This window comes from Apodemus sylvaticus, chromosome 1 (assembly GCF_947179515.1).
Source record: "Apodemus sylvaticus chromosome 1, mApoSyl1.1, whole genome shotgun sequence".
NCBI classification, from domain to species: domain Eukaryota; kingdom Metazoa; phylum Chordata; class Mammalia; order Rodentia; family Muridae; genus Apodemus; species Apodemus sylvaticus.
Genome location: NC_067472.1, coordinates 102,466,266 through 102,487,494, shown reverse-complemented (window position 1 = coordinate 102,487,494; position 21,229 = coordinate 102,466,266). Strand labels below are relative to the sequence as shown.

Here is a 21,229-nt window from a genome sequence, read left to right as displayed (position 1 = left end):
GTAAAAACAAAAATAATTATATGGTCTGAAGTCATTACAACATGAGGACCCTGATTAAAGTGTTGCTAATTTAGAGAAATTGAGAATCACTAAAGTACAGATAATAAAAAACCTCCTTAGCAACATTAGGTGAAACATGTACTCAGACACCTCAAATTGCTTATAAATCGAGTAAAAATTCTCATATATGTTTAAAAACATTAAACTTATTTGACACTATATATTACAAACAAAATATTAACCTTGTTTTATTTTCGTTATTTGCTTAATTCTTGGGTATATCAGATTTATACATGGAATATGTTTAAAATTTTAGATTAATAGATTTCCTTCTTGACATCAAACCTAAACATTCTCTCTCTCTCTCTCTCTCTCTCTCTGTGTGTGTGTTTGTGTGTGTGTCTAAATAAAAGTTTGTATTCCGTAGAATTTATACCTATGAGACATTCTCTACTGCTCTACAAAAGTGAAGAGTATTCTGCAGGCAAGATTTTATAAAATTTTTGAAATGTAAATAAAAAATATATCAAATAAAAAAAAGAAAATTAACAAGAATTTCCTAACACGTACTTTTTTGAAGTCAAATTTCTCAGTTCATATGTTTTGTGATGTTAAGCCTTGATTTCTGTTTTAATTCACTTCCTATATGTCCAGTCATTCTTAATGTTCATTGTGTTTGAGGTATTTGGCACAAATAGTAACTCATTTATATCTCTTGATGTTTGCACATAAATGTAATATCTCTCCCCATTTTCATACAAATTAATGAAAGAGGGTAATGACTAGATTCTCTTAAAATGAAAAGCGAAACATCATGCTAGAATGCCTTTCATATTGCTACTTAACTGGAAACACTATACAAAGCAAATAGTGATTTTTCAGTTTTGTAGGTATAAAACAGAAGCTCAGAATATAGATAATGCAAGGTATCACGGAAGGCATATCTAAGCCAAGGCAGTTCCATGATACCTTCTATTAACTATAAGTCCCCTTTGTTTTCATTATGTTAACTTAATTTTTCATGTCACAGATTATACTAAAATTTATGTAAGACAAAATGCTGTGATACCTCTTAAAACATACTCTGAGTTTTCTCTTTTGGATTTTAGAACCAGAAGTCAGGGTGGTGAACAAACAGAAGTAGGTGAGATGAGGGGTTATATGAATGAACACTTTTAAAACTTTTGTTCAGGAGAATTATTTATGCTCCAACAATTTTTGTCTGAATGTATCTCTTCATTTTCAGTCTTTCTTATTTCTACAGACTAAGAACTTTAAGGATTAACTGACTGAATAGTAATTTTTTAGAGACAGAGTCTTCTGCAGCCTAAGATGGCCTAAAATTCTCTAGAGAGATGTAGGATGTCTTTGAACTCTTGATCCTCCTGCTTCTACATGGCAGTGTGAGGACTACAGAAGTGTGCTACCACACCTAATACTAATATATATATATATATATTATATGATATACATATATATATTAATTTAACATCTCTAAGTTGATATATATGTAGGAATTTATTATATGTGAATATCTATGATATATGATATGTGGAAAAGACAGGAATTTTAAAGTTAAGACAAGCATATCAGTGATTGAACACTTCCTTTTTTTTTACAATAAAGGCGTTTAAAAGTGATTGATTTATTCTTTTTAAAGGGAGTTAATGCAACTAAGAGATTATAGCAGTTTCAGTTGTCGTGAAAGAATGTTTCCTTCTTGTTCTTGATGAAGTGATCGTCTCAATAAGGGTTATTTTTCTGACTACAGGTCTTGCTAGGACAGATTACTTTTTAATGTTTAAGAAGTCCAAACTGGTTCTTCTCTGCCTGCAACTGTCTCTGCTACCAAGGTCTGCCCTGCTCAAGCTACTCAGATGCTGTCATACTTCTTACCTGGATTTTTATCATTCTACAGCATAGCTAGCCAGCAAGTAACTGTATTAACAGCATTTTAAAAATTCTAGTCCTTTTAGAATCTATGGTATTTATCCTTAACTTTTCAAGGTTTTTCAAAGGAAAAACATTACCGATTAGAGGAGTTCATCATTCTGTCCATGTAAGTGAAAATGCAGCTCTTTTCCCCATCACTTTGTCTCCATTACAGTATTAAAAGCTGACTGTTTCCAGAGGGCCACCTTCTGAAAGAAACAGATCAAAACTCATTCAACTTACATCAGCTGGACTTACAGTTCATTTTGGATTTCATCTGATTAAGAGGGTTGTTAAAGAGTAATTAGTAGTCCACTGGGATAGGACTATTTTATTAAACAACCAGAGACAAATCTTATGAAAAGTAATTATTATGAATATCTTTAAAGGTAATTAATAAAGACATTTCAAAGCTGTCTTCTGGGAATTTTGATGTTTGAAATATTTATGGGCTGTACCAAAAAAAGGTACCAAATAAAAGTGTCATAGTTATCTTTTGAGAGATTAGTTATACTTGACTAGGCTTCATGATTAATCATTACAAGTCACTCTTCTCTTTTAATATTTTAGGTTTTCATTTGTAATATAGAAAATTACATTTTAATAAACAAGGAGATAAAATTATGGATAGACATTAACATGTGCTTAAATTTTAAGAGTCAATAAAAGATAATGTCAGTATCTGAATCCAGACAGGTTTGGGTTCAAATATAGTCCATGTAAGTATGAATCACTTTAAAAAGTCTATGTATCTGAATTTACTTAGTTTTATGGATTATAACTGATGATATCCAAAATGATAAGCAAGTGCCTTCCCAGTCTGGCTTCTTTTGCCCCCCTTCACATCACCACCCGATACTTAGATCACAGTGGTTTCTTTGAAACCTCTGCCCATGTAAAACTTTGCATGTGTCCTTGTTTAGCATTGCTTTGTGTCAGGGATCTTCCTGTTGTTGTTCCCCATAACAAGTGTGTCCTGTGTGTTTTGGGTTACAAACATAAAGTCACTGTTTATGAAGTACTGACGTGAAAAGCTAGAAGTGAAATTGTAGAGGAAAAGGTGACTGACGGGAAGGGGAGGGGAGAAGATGTGAGAGGAGAGTTCAAAATTAATTTTATTTATGCATGAAATGAACTTATGAACTCCTATAGGACTACTAAAGGACAAGTGGCCAATTCTCCCTCTCCCAGGAATCACTTGGTACCTGTAGTTCTTTGTCTAGGGTTGGCTTCTATGAGATCTCCTGGCCCTTTCATGTTAACAAACCTATTTTTATTGCCATCATTTAGGTTTTATTTATTTATTTATTTATTTATTATTTATTATTTCATTTTTGAGACAGACTGTTTCAAAGCAGACTTCCTTAAATAAATCCATAGTATTAACAACTTCCTACTGCAGAGAGGGACTCAGCTACACCAGAAAACAGTTGGTAACATCAGAAGAGTGATGCTAATATTGTACAAGGGAACCTATCTTTCCTGACAGGGTGTTGTTACAGTATTTAAGGTCCACAGCAGGATAAAGCCATGTCTTTTTTTCATAGCTGCTTGCTTAGTAACTTTCGCTGCTATGAAAGCTAGCTGTTTCTCTGCTTAATTTACCCATCCACCCCAACTCCACACAGATTAGATTTTAGACTTCGTAAAACTGTGCTCTTGTACTGACCATCTGTTGCTATTGATCCACTTGTCTTTTTTAAATTTATTTTTTATTTTTTATTTTTTCTTAGTTTTAATGTTTTGTCTTTTTTATTATATATTTTCTTTATTTACATTTCAGATGTTATCCTTCTTCTGAAAACCACCTATCCCATTCCCCGTTTCCATGCTCACTAACCCATCCACTCCTGCTTCCCTGTCCTGGCATTCCCCTATACTGGAGAAATGAGCCTTCACAGGAACAATGGCCTCTCCTATCACTGATGTCCAACAAGGCCATCCTCTGCTACATATGCAACTGGAGCTATTCCTCTCTCCATATGTAGTCTTTGGTTAGTCCCTGGGAGTTCTGGGGGTACTAGTTGGTTCATATTGCTGTTCCTCTTATGGGCTGCAAACCCCTTCAGCTCCTTGAGTCCTTTTTCTAGCTCCTCCATTGGGGACCCTGTGCTCTGTCCAATGGTTGACTGAGAGCATCTACCTCTTCATGGATGCCAACAAGTGCTTGCTGACAGAAGCCTGATATAGTTGTCTCCTGAGCCACCTGTCCTAACTTTCAGATGTGATTTTTAATTCCTTCATGCCTCCTACCACCAAGCACGGTTTGGGAACTGTTTCTTACTTTTTACTTTATAACATTTTTGTTTCTCCATTTTTTTCAGGTATGCTATCACATACTGATCTTCTTATCTTGTCTCTTTTCTTTTTACCCTGGTATTCTCATGCACAGTCATACAGGGGATGTTCCTAGTATAACATCTAACTGGGGGAATAAGAAAACCACTTGTGCTAGAAACCAAGATGAGGAAGAATCAGCTACAGAAAGACAAGCCAGAAAAACTTCTCAGATGAGAAACTTTTAGTTTAGTTTCTAAATTAGTCATTCAATACACTGATACAGAATATTATAGGAAATATTATTAGAATAAATAAATAGTTAAATAAACAATGCCTATTGAGAAAAACCTTGTTAATTATTGCGGGTGAGGGAAAAAGTAGGACACAGTATGCAAGGAGAAAGAAAAAGTGACCTTAAAAAGACTAAAGAGTAATGTAATTTATGATCATCTCACACATTAAAATGCCCCATATTTAATCCAAGTAGAATGGGAATCCCCCTCCTCCAGCAATTTGTAATAGGATCTGCAAAAGAGAGAATTTATGGGTTGAGAGTATTAACGTTGGATCAATGCTAACTCTAGAGTTATTTTTTCAAAGCCAGGTTCACATCACCTAAGGTCTCCCAGAGCTGCCAAAGTATTTTTAGAGTGAAAAGCAGATCCTTAAAAGCAGAAAATATAAGAACATTTTCTGTGTTTAGGCATCAGGCAATAATGGTTATTGTGATGGTAAGTTGTAATGGTCATTGGATTGGTCAGTCAAAGTGGTCACTGTAGTGGTCAGCTGTAGTGTTCACTGTGATGGTCAGTCAACCATAGTGGTCACTGTGGTTGTCAGTTTTAGTTTCCATTGTTATGATGAGTGATAGTGTACAAATATGTGGTCAGTTACAGTGTTCACTGTGATGGTCAGTCACAGTGAGTGTGTGAGCAAGTGAGCCTCTGTTTCCTGTGCCTTCTCTTAGACTCCTTCCCTTTTGTTTGCCTTGTCCAACTCTGATGTGTTCATTGTTTTATCCTAATGTGTATTATTTTATGATTATCCCTTAGAATCCTGTTTATGTTCTAAGGAGAAACAGAGATCCAGAAGGGAAGGTAGATGGAGAGAAACTATGAGTAGTGGGAAGTTTGGGGTGGGATATAATAAAGATATGTTACCTAAATGGGAAAAAAGCTACACTCAATAAAAGGGAAGAAAAGTGTGGGTAAGATAAAAAGAAAAGAATGCATCAAAGCTAATGGGAGTTTTGGGCAGTAGTGAACCTGCTGAAGCTGGTACATATGTCATCAGCCAGCAGGCAGTAAGGAATCAATATTATTGACAATATATAGGTAATACACTTACTCTATGTGTCGGTTACATGTGTGTCAACTTGGCACAAGCTAAATTCATCTGAGAACAGGGAAGGGCAATATTTTAAAAATGCCTCCATACAATCTGAATTAGGCAAGCCTTTAGGGCATATTTTTAAATTAGTGATTGATGTGGGAGGGTCCAAGACATAGTGGGCAATGCCAATTCTGGGCTGGATTCTACAAGAAAGCTGCCTGACCAAGCTAGGAAGGGAAAAGCAGTAAGTAGCACTCTTCCATGACCTCTGCGTCAGCTTCTGCCTCCAGCTTCCTACTCAGTTTTTAGTTACTGTTTTGACTTCTTCAAGGTTGAACAGGAATGAGGAAGAATAAGCCAAATAAATCCTTTCCATTCCAATTTGCTTTGGTTATGGTATCCTATCAGAGCAATGGCAAGTCTACTTACAATACTCTACCCCCAAAAATTCTTCAGTAACTATATTCTGGATGCAAGCCAACATCTCGTTTCATGTAACGTCATATCATTTTTCCAGATACTGAGACACTAAATACTTGAGAAATCTGAAAGCATACTACCAAGAAACAACACAGTTCTTCAGTCTGAAAGTAGTGGACTGAGTGGCTTTGGGAGGTGACACAAAAACATGTTGGCACTGAGATAGTTAAAGTCACTGCCTTGCATATATCTTGGGATCTCGTGTCTCTTGGGAGTGTAGGAATATTTATAAATTAACCGCACATATTTGTTGAATTGAATGGCCACTCATAAGAAGGAAAATTGTTGTGCCCAGTATTAGAGACCACGGAAATATTTAGGTGAGAGAAAATGAAAACACAGAGTTGAAAACTTGAGAAGCAAAAAAAAGAGGTGGATATTTATCAAATGTAGAAGAAAAGCTATTTGGGGAAGTTTTTATTTGTTTGGGATTTGGTTTGTTTTCAGTTAAGGACAATCTTATGACAAAACATCTTAGTTATTTATGTTCATCTAAAAGCCTCCCATTAGACTCAGCCTTTCAGACTGAGAAGGCTTATGTAGGATACCCAAGACTGCATGGCTCTTTCTCATTGTCAGTGGATTTGCTGCTAATAGGAGCCAAAGAGATGTGTTCAAATCTAACAGATAAGGAATTGCAGTTTATAAACTAATCTTAGCAACATACTGTAAGTCTGTGAAGACTGACTTGACACTGTAGTCATAAACAATGGAAAGTAGACAGTCAAAAGCAAGCCTTCCTAGAGCTTTACAGGAGTAGTCACTCCTGGATAGACAGCTGCATCACATGTGCATGTACTGGGGGAACCACAGAGTCTAGCATGGATTTTCAGATTAATATCTCAGTAAGTCCCAGTGATTCTCATCTTTGTCTGGGTGAAACAATTTTTTCCATTAATTTGTTTGTATTCCACTCTAGGTGCTATTTTCTATTTGAACCAAATAGAGTGAAATGCATCTAGGTAGGAACATTGTAATTATCAATGGAAATTGATAGTAGTAAAAACAGAGTGTGATCCTTATATATGTTTAGTAGTCACTGGTTGTTATTGAGATGAAATTGATAATTTTTACTGTACTGTTACCTATGTGACTTTGAAAAATTCTTACTCATGAGGGTTCTATCTATATTATAATGCTATGTCTTCTCTGTTTTTCATTTCTACACTAATGAAGGACTGCTAGTCTCACCAATCTATCTATAGTGGTCATTTTAAATATTTATATACAAATTTCCTGTGTTGTTTATTTTTATTTACAGCTGTAAATGTTTCTTCAATGAGAAACAATAATTGTCTGGGCTGATCTGTAAACTAATTTTCCTGATTTGGATACAGTATCTCCTTGGTTTTCAGTACAATATTGCCAATGTTTCAGTTGATAAAGGATGTAATTTTGGTATAAATAGCATGAAACTGCAGAAATGAAGAAATTGTGGATTGAGAGTAGTTTTTTTCCATTACTTTGTTTGTTTATTCACTTTACATGCCAGGTGGCCTGTGCCCTCCCAGTCAGGCACTGGCATGCCTTTTCCCCTTCCTTTGGCCCTCCCCTTCACCTCTGTGAAGGAGGAGGTTCCCACCTTGAAACCTCATGGCACAGCAGGACTAGGCATATCCTCTCCCAGTGACATCAGATAAGGAAGCCCAGTTAGGAGCAGACAACAGAGTCAGGGTAAGCTGCCGTTGCAGTTGTAGTTGTTGAGGGGACCTGCATGAAGATCAAGCTGCACATCTGGTACATATGTTCAGAGTCGATAATTTTAACTGACAATAATCAATAATGCAGAGAAAGGGGAAATAGGATTAGAATGGCTGAAGACGTTATTAGAGATAAGCACTAGACATCTCCTTTGTTTACTTTTTCTTTATGACCCATTCTTTCGAAAATACAGATCCTGGACTTGTCAATGCCTTCTCCATTAGAGAATAACAGTGGAATCGGACTTCACTATAGCAGTCAGTCCAATGGCACCCTCAAACTCCAGTGGCATCGTGTCCTCCACATTCTTTCTCACAGGCATCCCTGGCTATGAGGAATTTCACCACTGGATTTCCATCCCGTTCTGCCTAATCTACATTATTGGTGTAACAGGCAACTGTTCCATCCTGCACATTGTGCGGACAGACCCCAGACTCCACGAGCCCATGTATTACTTCCTGGCTATGCTTTCCCTCACTGACATGGCCATGTCCCTGCCTGCTATGGTATCGCTTTTCAGGGTGTTGTGGTCTATTTCCCGAGAAATCCAATTTAATATTTGCGTGGTCCAAATGTTTCTGATTCATACTTTTTCCTTCACTGAATCATCTGTGCTCTTGGCCATGGCCCTTGACCGTTACGTGGCTATCTGCCACCCCCTGCGATATGCTACCATTCTCACGCCAAAACTTATTGCCAAGATTGGAATCGCAGCCTTGCTTCGGAGTGCTATTCCACTCATTCCTCTCCTGGTTCGTCTAGCATTCTTTTCCTTCTGCGGCTCCCATGTGCTTTCTCATTCGTATTGTTTGCACCAGGATATAATCCGCCTTGCCTGCGCTGACATCAGGTTTAATGTTATATACGGAATGGTTGTGATTGTTATGCTGTGGGGTATGGATTCTTTGGGTATTTTAATAACTTACGTCTTCATCCTTCACTCAGTGTTAAGAATTGCGTCCCGGGAGGGTAGGCTTAAGGCACTTAACACATGTGCGTCCCACATCTGCGCGGTGCTCATTCTATATGTGCCCATGATCGGGTTGTCTATCGTCCACCGTTTTGCCAAACATTCCTCTCCCTTTGTTCATATCTTCATGGCTCATATTTACTTAATGGTGCCACCAGTGCTCAACCCAATCATCTACAGTGTGAAGACCAAGCAGATCCGACAAGGAATACTCCATTTGATCTGTCCCCACAAAATCAATTCTTCTGCAATGTAAGCATATCATCAAGGCAGCAAGCTATTGGTTTGGATGGTGTGATGCCATAATAAATCTTTGCATGTTGTGTTCAGACAAAACACTGGCAAAGCAAAATTAGAGGCAACGCAGCTACAGACAGGCTCTTTAGCACGCACTGTTGATCATTAGGACTAGATGAAATGATCTCACACATACTTTTAAAATCAGTTATTAATTAATCAGTTATTAATCTATTAAAGTGAACTATGATACAAATAACTGACTTTTCTGTTCTTGCCTATACTAACCTTAAGTTTCATATAAAGAATCTATCCCCCAAATTTTCCTTGAATCAGCAAAACCCAGATTCTTTTTGCTTTTTGACATTTGGTAATGTTTGGCATAGAACTTTACATGACCTTTTACATTTTATTGTTATTATTATTATTATTGTGCTTAAAATCTGTTTATTCAGTCATAATTTATAGGTGGTAACAACTTGATACTAAGTGTTAAAAATTTTACTTATAATTTAAGTCAAAGCAGAAGTTGCTAGCTAATATGCTGCCTATTTGTCATCTTTAAAAAATAAAGGTATGTACATTCTATCTTATCTGGGATGTAGTTTCTTTAGAAAGGAGCAACATCAATATCAATTTTCTTGTTTTGTGGGAATGACTTTAACTTTATAGAATTCTGAAAGAAATTCTGTCACATTAGCACAGATTTTTATTTAAAGCCCAAACTATAATCCATTAGTTTAATTCACACTTTAATAAGAATTCAGGGTGAGGAACATGTTTAAATATTTTCAAATACAGGTGAATAATGATTAATTGTTTAGAATATTTGGGAAAAGAAAATATAATATTCTAGATCTTTTCTGTAGGTGACTCTTCATTGTTGTTGTGTTTGCTTAGTTTTCCCTTTTTATTTAAAAATGTCATACAATTTATTTTGACTATGTTTTCCTCTCAAGTACTTCCAGATCCTCTGATGTCTCTGATCACTAGTTAGAAATCAATTCTTCTTCTATCTTTGTAATAATCCAGTCCATATATGTTCATAAACTGTGGAATAATATCTGGAAATCTTCAGTTTTGCTAGTACACATATATCTCATTATTTGGTTTGAATAAAAAAATAAAGTAGAACTGATGAAAAGATACTTTTCATCTTCTGATCTCATCTGCCTTGTTAACTGGTAATGCTCATATATCTAATTCTAGCTACTGTCCTAGAATTTGACTTGCCTTAGTGTGAAAGCAGCCTTCAACAATTATTGGATATATAAACAATGAAGAAATAAACAAGTCACTGATATTTTTAAAATGGGTAATTTGGGTGTTATCTTTTTAATACTAATGTTGTAATGAAATCACACTTACAATACAAAGATGCCAGAAAATCCAATACAATTCAAATTAGGATTTCAAATTCCAGGCAGTTGATTCACTTCTGGAAAACCTGTGACTTCCATGTTGCTCCTTGATGGATTTTTTTCCCCACCTATGTCTCTTTGCTCCAAGTATGATCCTTTACTTGAGCCTACTTGTTATTTTTCTATTTAGGCACATTATATTTGACCAAAGAAGCATTGATTTAAAAAAATTAAGAACTACTAACCTCATATAAAAGAGCATCTGCTTTCTAAATTAATTACAATAAAATGTCCGTTAAAGACACCATTTTAAGAAAATGGCATTATTTAGCAATTGGAGATTACATAAATGTAGAAGAATTTTAATTCAGTAACATGGCTGCTCTGGCAAGGGATCACATATCCAGCTGTATGCATATGTATACAGACATGCCACACACCTTTAATTACTCTGACTGGAATAAGACATGACCTTAGTACACTCCTTTGGTCCCTCTGCCTGGAATACAGATACAACTTTAGTATACCTTTAATTCCAAATAATGTCTAATTGAGGAGCAGACAAAGTGATGAATCAGAGAAAGGTTTGATAGAATAAGTCCAAATTAAAATAAGTCTGACTCTCAAAAGAACAGGAAAGAGAGACTACTTAAAAAGCAGTAAGGGAGAGAGAATTCAATTCAGTTCAGTTCAATTCAATTCAATTCAGCTCAGTTATACCCAGTTCAGTTTGGTGTAGTTCAGTTGAGTGTAGTTGTGGAGAGTTCAGTTTAGACCAGAGCAGATGTGTTCAGAGCAGTTCTGTTCCAGAAGTGCACAGCCAGTCTTTCCAAGCATAGCAATTCAGCCAGAAGCCAAGTGAGATTCTAAACAATAAGAATCAGGCAACTTGAAGAGAAGTTGCAGCAAGAACGGTGAATTGAACCATCCTGCTAGAGTTCAAAAAGAGCTAGAAAGAGTGAGTCTATTCAGTAGTAAGCTTCAAAGGATGAAATATTTTAGGCCTAGGTTAGCTGAAACCAAAGTCTCCTTGGTCCAGGCTTGTAGAAGATTAGATTGTATGGCGTCTAGAACCTTCCATGCTCAGGCAGAGGGGTAGTTGGATAGAAAAGCTCTGGGCCCAGTGCAATCCATGTATTCATACAACATGGGCATTGCTCTCATTGCATCCCTTCAACTGTGGAAATAAAAGGAACATTAACATTTACATAGAAGGTGGATTTAGTTAAATACAAAACACTTAGAAATCACTCTTAAATACGAACTATATTTTATTTCATTTAAAGCATTTTCTTTATTCTTGATAATTTCATTCATGTACAATGGAATACTGTATCTCTCCCACTTCTCCCTTTAAGTCTTCCTATATTTTCAATTTTTTTTGGAAACTCATACATCCAGTTAGTTCTGGTCATGTGCACATGGGCTTGTGACTATTCACTGGTGCAAGGGAAAACTACAAGTTGTCACCTTTTCATGGGTATTATTCTAATACCCTTAGCATCTATCCACTACCAATAACTTCTCAATTTTGAGATGAGATGTGAAGATTATCTGGCCATATTTTTGGGCTTTTTGATTAACTTCATCTTGTTCAAGTATTGTCTAAGTAATCATAGTTTCTTAACCATCATGAGTAAGATACTTATTATAAGCATAGAAATGTTGAAAGAAATTTATGGCTTTGTTTCCGAAATATTTTTATTAACTTTCTTGTTAACTAAATCATGTAATTGAGCAATGAAGCTTCAATATTTTTAATATCATTTTGATAACAGTTTTTCATACAATTTATTTTTATCAAATATCTTTTAAACCTAGAGAAGCTATTTTAAGTATACAATGCACACAGAAGAGAAGAGAGAGATAAAATTTTACCTACATATATACATGTATATATATGTGTGTGTATACATGAATATATGTATATAGTACTGTAAATTTTAATCACTGTTACTTCTGGTAACTCATTATCAGATTAGCATCATATTTACAAGTCATTAAGGAAGGCATTCTTAGCAAAGTACATTTGGTCAGGATGCATGATTGTGCACATCTGTGAATAAATGAACAGATGACTTTCTTGAGTTTTTCTCATCATGTGGGAATGCCATCTGGTGGTATCATTTTTCTGGTATTGTTCAAGTAATGGTATTGCGCTGGTCAGGCATGCTCTATCTTCATGGGGAAGGACTTCAGGAGATTGTTTCTATGTGACTGATCATCATGGCCCTCCTAGTGGGGGTGACATGGTCATGTGCTTCAGGACAGGAATCTGGTCCAGAGCTAGTTCAAACTTCTCACATTCTTAACTATGAGTTTTATCAGGGTTCTGAACTTTTGCTACAAACTTACCACTTCTGTTTGATGGCATGTTCCACTGCCCCACAGGACTGAAGCAGTCATCGTTAGTCTTATGATTCTTATAGTATTCCCATACTCTGGAACATAGGCACAGGAGTTGCATTACAGATGTGACAATTTGCAGTGGGCACATTTCTGATACCTATTCTCTTTGTTTTAATCTCTTTTATAAAAAAGAAGAAGGAGGATGTCTTAGGGTTTTGGTGCTGTGGACAAACGCCATGACCAAGGCAACTCCTATAAGGACAACATTTAACTGGGATTGGCTTACAGATTCAGATGTTTAGTCCATTATCATAAAGCTGGGAATATGGCAGAATCCAGACAGGTATGGTACAGGAAGAGCTCAGAGTTCTATATCTTCATCTAGATGGTGCTGAAGCCTGACTTCCAGGCAGCTAGGAGGAGGGTCTTAAAGCCTATGGCCCCAAAGACACACTTCCTCTCCCAAGGCCACATTTACTCCAACAAGACTTAATAGTGCAACTCCCTGGGTCAAGAATATTCAAACTACCACAGAGGAGGAGGAGGAGGAGAAGAGGAGGAGGAAGAAGAAGAGGAGAAGGAGGAAGCATTGATATACAGGGAAATTCCATAATGCACTTCCCAGGGCGAGAGCTCTAGGGAAATTCCACAATGCACTTTCCAGGGGGAGAGCTCTAGGTATACAATGGCTGCTAAGAATGGGAGAATATATTTCACCTTAAGACAATACTCAACAAAAATTACCTAATCCCATATATTTGGCACTGGATACATGTGTGAATGAGTGATGCTAAATGGATCAATAGACTATGAATGGATGCAAATGTATATGTACTAATCAAATAATTTGTGGATTTAAGAGGGGGAGTGAAGATATAAGAGAAGATTGATTTGTGGAGGAAGGGGCAAGAGTGATATAAATGCAATACCCATTTGAGAAGATCTCAGAAACATAAGATGGCACTTTTTTACCCTTTTTATTATTCAGGTATTATTTGGCATTTTCTTTTAATTGGTACAGATCACTTTGTTAGTTTTCTTACTCATTCAATCTTCTATAATACCTTAGAGTATAAAACATATTTTAACAACAGTGTGAAATAGCCACTTTCATATACATACAATATAGAGACAACTTTGTTCATGTATAAAGAAAGATGCCATGATGAAAGGCTTTTAAGACATGAAGTACATCAGTAAAACAACTAGACCATGTCTATGTATTATTTTATTATACTTACAACATAGTTTTTTCTTACACTGCAGGGACAGTGTTCAAAAGTGAAGATTTTTCAGTAAATACATGATTTAAATTTCATGCTTATCTCACATAGTCTTCTAGATTACAAATGTATATGCCAGGAATGATAGGATGCAAATATCATAACACTTGCCTATTGGGAACCAAACTAGAAAATTTACATGTGTTTCTATAAGAGAAAAAGAAAAAAAAACTGGCCATGATTCTTATATACATGGGTCCTGGTGCTCAGACGCTTAAAGAAGAGGAATGTGAATCTGAGGCCAATCTTAGTCTCGGAAGAAAACCAGTTCACAAAATTGTAAGTAAAAATAAATTATAAAAACTTTAGAAATTATCTCCTCGTACTAAGTTCAACTCCAAATGGATCAAGGACCTCCATATAAAGCCAGACACTCTGAAGCTAATAGAAAAGAAACTGGGGAAGACCCTTGAGGACATCGGTACAGGGGGAAAGTTCCTGAACAGAACACCAATAGCTTATGCTCTAAGATCAAGAATTGACAAATGGGACCTCATAAAATTACAAAGTTTCTGTAAAGCAAAGGACACCATCAAAAGGACAAATCAGCAACCAGCAAATTGAGAAAATATCTTCACCAACCCTACATCAGATAGAGGGCTAAAATCCAATATATACAAAGAACTCAAGAAGTTAGACCCCAGAAAACCAAAATAACCCTATTAAAAATGGGGAGCAGAGTTAAACAAAGAATTCTCACCTGAAGAACTTCAGATGGCGAAGAAACATCTTAAAAAATGCTCGACTTCACTAGTCATCAGGGAAATGCAAATCAAAACAACCCTGAGATTTCACCTTACACCAGTCAGAATGGCTAAGATTAAAAACTCAGGAGACAGCAGGTGTTGGCGAGGATGTGGAGAAAGAGGAACACTCCTCCACTGCTGGTGGGGTTGCAAATTAGTACAACCACTCTGGAAATCAGTCTGGCAGTCCCTCAGAAAACTCAGCATGTCACTTCAGAAAGATCCTGCTATACCACTCCTGGGCATATACCCAGAGGATTCCCCAGCATGTAATAAGGATACATGTTCCACTATGTTCATAGCAGCCCTATTTATAATTGCCAGAAACTGGAAAGAACCCAGGTATCCCTCAACAGAAGAATGGATGCAAAAAATGTGGTATATCTACACAATGGATTGCTATTCAGCCATTAGAAACAATGAATTCATGCAATTCTTAGGCAAATGGATGGAGCTGGAGAACATCATACTAAGTGAGGTAACCCAGTCTCAAAAGATCAATCATGGTATGCACTCACTAATAAGTGGATATTAGCTTGGAAAACTGGAATATGCAAAACATAATCCACACATCAAATGAGGTACAAGAAGAATGGAGGAGTGACCCCTAGTTCTGGAAAGACCCAGTGTAGCAGTATAAGACAAAACCAGAACAGGGAAGTGGGAGGGGATAGGTGGGAGAACAGAGGGAGGGAAGGGGGCTTATGTGACTTTCGGGGAGTTGGGAACCAGAAAAGGGGAAATCATTTGAAATGTAAATAAAAAATATATCGAATAAAATTAAAAAAAAAATTTAGAAATACAAAGAAAACCTGCAAAGCCAAGCTATGATTCAAGCTTTCCATGATTCATCTAATTGAGAACAGCACTGACAGACTTTTATTATTTTCAAATCAGAATATTATACTATGAGGTATTATGAATTGACCTAATATGTCAATCAACCCAATGGCAGTCAATCATTTTTATTATATCAGAGTCACAGTCCCTTAAACTGATGTTACCTACTCTATCAATGCTCTCCTGCAAGTGAGGTGTATAGTAACCTGTCTTTCCTCCTTCCTGAGTCTTAGATACTTATCCATCTTATTTTTGTGCATCATTACATAATTCAGATGTTTCACAAAGCAGCACATTTGAGATATTATTAATCCAAACAAAGTAAAATTCTAGATTGTAAATCTTAAGCAGCTTAAATACATGAATGGCCTAAAGTCTGTAAGAAATAGTATTTTCTGGAATTGCATTTGAATGACTGGCTAATTGACCATTGACTTCTGGGAGTAGAGTTAGTCTCCCAAAGATGAGCTTCCTCATAAAAGGTCCAATTCAGAGTGGTCAACCTTGAAAACATATATACACAATCAAAGAATAAATAAACTTATCAGGTTCTATTTAGATATATTTGTGCATACACATGTATAAATAGGTATGTAACGAACATAATCATAGGTCAATGATTCTATTAATTTAAGACTGGGGGAATAGAATTGTGAGGAAAGGGGGATATGGAGAAGAAAATAAAAGAGAGTCACATAACTGTTTAAATTAAAATGCTAGAAGTTAAAACAATAAAGCATTGTATTTTATGCATAGGCTCTATGCACAGATGTATATCAGGGAGCTTGTTACATATGATCATTGTGATTTAATAGTTGATTAACTGAATTGTTATCTAGTGAGCATTTATGAATTCATTCAGTTTCAATGTTCTTGAAATTAGGATAATTAGTAATTTCTGACTTGACAAAACTATTATTTTATTCTCTCTATGGATAAGTGACAAAGAAGTGGTACATATCATAAAAACATTCAACTTATTTTAGTATGCTGATTTTCCCTTGATTAATGTAGTATGTTGATATATTCCTCAAAAGTACTTGTATTTCCTGTTATCTTCCTATTTATGTCACAATAATAAACTTTGGAAACAATATATTACATAATTTTATTTTAAAATTTATGTATTCTTTTAAATTTAATTTTTATACAATATATTTTATTATATTTTCCCTATACCAATTTCTTCAAGATCCTTTCCACTACCCTACATACCCAGTTTATGTTCTTTCTCTCTTGAGTTCTATTTAGTGTTTTTACTGAATTTTAGGTAATCCAGGGCTAGATCTGCTTATACTGTTTTGGGTATTTATTTAAGCCTCATTTTTTATTTTGGATTTCCTGTTCTTTGCTGTTTCATTAGACTAGAATAAATGTTGTTCAAGAACAGGGTCCTACTACTCGCATCCTTATCTCTTTGGTCTTTATTCCATAAACGATGGGGTTCATGGTTGGGGGTATCAGTAGATAGAGGTTTGCCAGGAGGATGAGGGTATGCCTGGACACATGGTGCCCAAAGCGATGGGTAAAGAAAGAGAAAAAGGCCAGTGTGTAGAATATTAAAATGACACAAATGTGGGCTCCACAGGTGCCAAAGGCTTTTGTCCGTGCTTCCCTTGATGGCAGTTGTAGAACTGTTCTCAAGATTAGCCAGTAAGACAAGGAAATGAAGACGAAGTCCAGCCCTGTCGTGAGGAGAGCAGCTGAGAGACCATAAATGCTATTTAAGGTAAAGCTGTTGCAAGCCAGCTTGGCAATGCCCATGTTCTCACAATAGGTGTGACGGATAATGTTGCTTCGGCAAAAGTCCAAGCGGAGGATAAGTAGAACACCTGGAGTAACAACAGCCACACTCCGAGCTATCAGCGCCAGCCCAACCTTGCCAATGAGAGAACCTGTAAGCAGGGATGTATAATGCAGTGGTGTACAGATAGCCACATAGCGATCATAAGCCATGGCCAGTAAGACTGCAGATTCAGAGAGGAACAGAGCATGGACAAAAAACATCTGTGTGAGGCAGGCAGGAAAGGGGGCTGCCAAGGGGCCCTGCCAGAAAATGAGCAGCATTTGTGGTACCGTGACAGTACAGAGGAGGACATCATTGAATGCCAACATAGCCAGGAAGAGATACATAGGTTCATGGAGGCTCCGTTCACAGACCACCACTGCCATGACCAGCACATTGCCTAACACAGCCAAGAAATACATGAAGCTGAAAGGGATGGACATCCAAATCTGAATATCTTCTAATCCTGGCACACCAGTAAGCAGGAAGAAAGTGAGATGAGCAGGTGTAGTGTTGAGCTCTATAAGAGAGGTGTGGAAAAGTTTATTACATGAGAACAAAAGGCCCAGAGGAAACTGCTTTAATTCTTTAATGCTAGTGAAGTCCTAATCATTTTTGGTGTGATGAAGAGAAAGCAGTAAAAACCATAAAAGAGATAATTGTAAGTGAACTAGTATATAGAATGCTCTTCTGATAATCCATTTTGCAGAACAATTATCGTTGAAACTCTGGGTGAAGCTGTTGCAAGCCATTTTCTGTGATTGTAGAATCCTCATTTTCTATGATTGATGCCATTTTTACAACCAAATAATTTTATTTGGTTTTTGAGCTTTTATTCTAAATGAAGAGATCTGCTAAATAATAACGACAAAAAAACATCGTTTTTCTTCCTTTCTCCATCTAAGCAAAGGCTGGAAAGAATATCACATTTATTAAATCATCACCTGGTGCAAAACTGACAGCAATTGCTTGCTAATTCTTTAATATTGTAATTCCTTTTAAAATACTATATTGTACACTCCCTTTCTTCCTTCCTTCTTCCCTTCTTCCCTTTCTATCTTTATACACGTGTGTGCATGTGCATGAGTATGTGCATGTGTGTACACATGTGTACATGCATGAATGTGTGTGTGTGCATGTATGGGGTGACATGTATGGTATGTCACAGTATATCATGGTATATAGTGCATGCAAAGGTCAGAAAACAACTTTCAGGACCCCATGTATGTCCTGGGAGTTGATATCACATTCTTAATCTTAGAATTAAGAAATTTTCTTTTGGGAGCCATCTCATGGGCCCCAAGAGAGAAATTATTATGTTCTATTTGCAAGTTGGGAAATTTTTATTATTGTCCTAATTTTTCACTATTAAGAGGAATAATTCAATTCACTTGTCTCTCATTCAACTTCTTGAAGACAATAACTGAACAAACATAAAATTTAAAGCACACTGAAAAGTACTTTATTCATCCTCAAATTAATATTGCTTCTCCAGAATCAGGACATAGAATCAGCTAGAAATTCAGCCCCTTGTATATTTTCATTTAGAGAAAGCCACAGCAGAGAAGCAAGACTCATCATTACCCATTACATAACACTGTTGGGGCTCTCCATGAAGCAGAAACATGTCTATTTTCATTCAGATCCATCAAGAGAAAAATATGAGAATGTACCAATACCTTTATAGTCAGGGTCTTGTTTTTATAATGTTGTTGAAAATTGTAATGATGCTGAGAGCCATGCAAGGGGGCAAGACAGATGGCTGTAGAACACATGGAATGTAGCCCACAGGCTACCAGAACTACATGGGTGAGCCTCCATGTGGCATGTCCCCAAGGACTATGTTTCCTAAGGACTGCGTGCTGCTGTGGAGTTCTACTCTGTTTGATACATTCACATCTGTCTTAATCTAAGAATTATAAGAAAACTCTAAGGGAGTTTCTAGGCCCCCATGGGGTGGTATTTCTGGCACTCACAATAATCGCTTTTAGGCATTGCTGATGAAGCAGATTAATAATTCAATCACTAACCTAGAGAAGAATTTAGAAACATAGATTGTCAACAATAACTACCACCCTTATAAAATATTTGGAAAAATATAATTGTTTGTTAATCTAGGTTGAGATGTTTTTACCACTGGCTCTGATGTAAAAAAAATTCTCAGGGAATAATTTGAAATTCAGAAAAGCACACTCTTACTAGTTCAGCAAGGGCCCTTTATGGTCAGGGAACAAGAACAGTAGCAACACTGAGTGATGTGACTCTCACTGAGGCTGGACTGATGATAATTGATTTCTTATATTCAATTTTGTCCTCAGCTTCCTGATATGATTTGTTGATATTGCTGATGAGTAGATACGCATTTTGAGGATTTAGGATAGACATGACTGATTCTTATATAGACGTTTAGCTTTGTGATTCTTTTAAGGTTCTTACAAGATTACTTTTAGAGATAAACAATGAAATAATTACTTCTTTCTTTGTAACTGCAAATTGTTGCTGGCCAATAAGAGAAACTGGTTAAGAAAAGTACCGTGCTTGCTTACATTTTGTTAATCTGTAACAAGCTCCTTGGTTACAAATGTATGTTAGTTTTGGGTAATAGTTTTTTCTTTACCTGTACTATGTAATATTATTTCTTGTAAAGGTATTGGGAAACACACTACTTTTTCATAATCATTTACTAGAAGATAGCTAAAATGTAATCACATTGCAATTTTATATTTCTTGAATGATTTTTCTGGGATATAAAAGCTATGGAAGAAAGAACAAAGTGTGGAGACTCAAACACTGTTTCTCCCATGGGACAACTCTGTATGTGCAAAGTCTGTATGAATAGGGGCTGGAGCATTGTTCCTTCCATCTATTAACTATGTGTATGTACATACATGTGTTAAGTTTGTGTGGGAGGTTTGGAGCATCCATCAACTATGTTTATGTGTAAGGTTTGTGTGAACGGGGACTTGAATGTCCTTTTGTCTATCTTTGCTTTCTTGTTTTCTTTCACTCTCTTCTCTCTACTACTTTTTTCTCTCTGGATTAGTTGTAATAAGTAATAAATACATTTATTTTTTTACTTCAGGGACACACATATAAAATACATAATTCTTTTCAATAGAAGAAGGATAACAATTGCTTAATATACATTTAGGTTCACTGTTTCCTCAAACACATGAGGTAGAAAATTTGCTCTCTCTACCATTGTCTTATAACAAACACACAGAAAATATAATATATTTAAATAGAAGTCAAACCACATAACACACTAATAACTGCCATTATAGTTGTAAATGGTAATATTTGGAAATGTTAATAATGCTTACTAATAAGCCTTTTTCTAAAATAAAAATGATCTTTTCACACAATGAAATATAAGAATACCAACTACTCTTCTTAGTCTATTATGCCAGTTTAAAGAGGCAGAATCACAGTCATCTAATATTATACAAATCTTGTTCACAGATGTAGATATGTTAGTTTCAGAATCTGTAATTTTAACCGTTGAAAAAATTTTAGTTTACCTTGTGAGTTCATTGCTTTTCTGAGTCAACAAAACAGTAAAGGAAAGGCTTGTAAACTGTGTTAATTACCGTTTATTGTGATATCCATAAAGCTTGGGTGATATAGCCATGCCCTACTGGTATGAGCACAGAGCTGAGTGCTACATATACTTCTCTGTATTTCAGCTGATATTATTAATATCAACCAAGGGAATAGCATCTACCTGGATAGAGAGGTCATTTGAGAATTATTTTCGTTAAGTAACTATTTCCACAGCTGAGACCACATTTAGAATTTGGTTATCTAACTTGATCATGCCTTTCATACCTCTGAAGTTATAATTTCATATCCTGAATTGTATCTGATTATTTTTAATCCATAATAAATATTTTGCAATGCATGTGTATACTATTATAAGTCCAATATTCAAT

At 36.0% G+C, this 21,229-nt stretch overlaps 2 protein-coding genes across 2 annotated transcripts; one reads left to right on the top strand and one right to left on the bottom strand.

The window, feature by feature from the left end:
• Positions 1-7,991: 7,991 nt before the first annotated feature.
• Positions 7,992-8,951, top strand: LOC127680945 (olfactory receptor 51G2-like). The gene has a single exon (XM_052176758.1). It carries the CDS (start codon positions 7,992-7,994, stop codon positions 8,949-8,951), a length of 960 nt encoding a protein of 319 aa, XP_052032718.1.
• Positions 8,952-16,891: 7,940 nt separating this feature from the next.
• Positions 16,892-20,906, bottom strand: LOC127680934 (olfactory receptor 52Z1P-like). The gene is made up of 2 exons (XM_052176750.1): positions 20,888-20,906; positions 16,892-17,817 (listed from the first exon to the last, which is right to left on the bottom strand). Exons 1-2 carry the CDS (start codon positions 20,904-20,906, stop codon positions 16,892-16,894), a joined length of 945 nt encoding a protein of 314 aa, XP_052032710.1.
• Between the last annotated feature and the right edge of the window lie 323 nt (positions 20,907-21,229).

What these genes read in the sequence shown, in the direction of transcription:
- LOC127680945 (XM_052176758.1), top strand. Translation starts at nt 7,992, where the DNA reads ATGGCACCCTCAAACTCCAGTGGCATCGTGTCCTCCACATTCTTTCTC.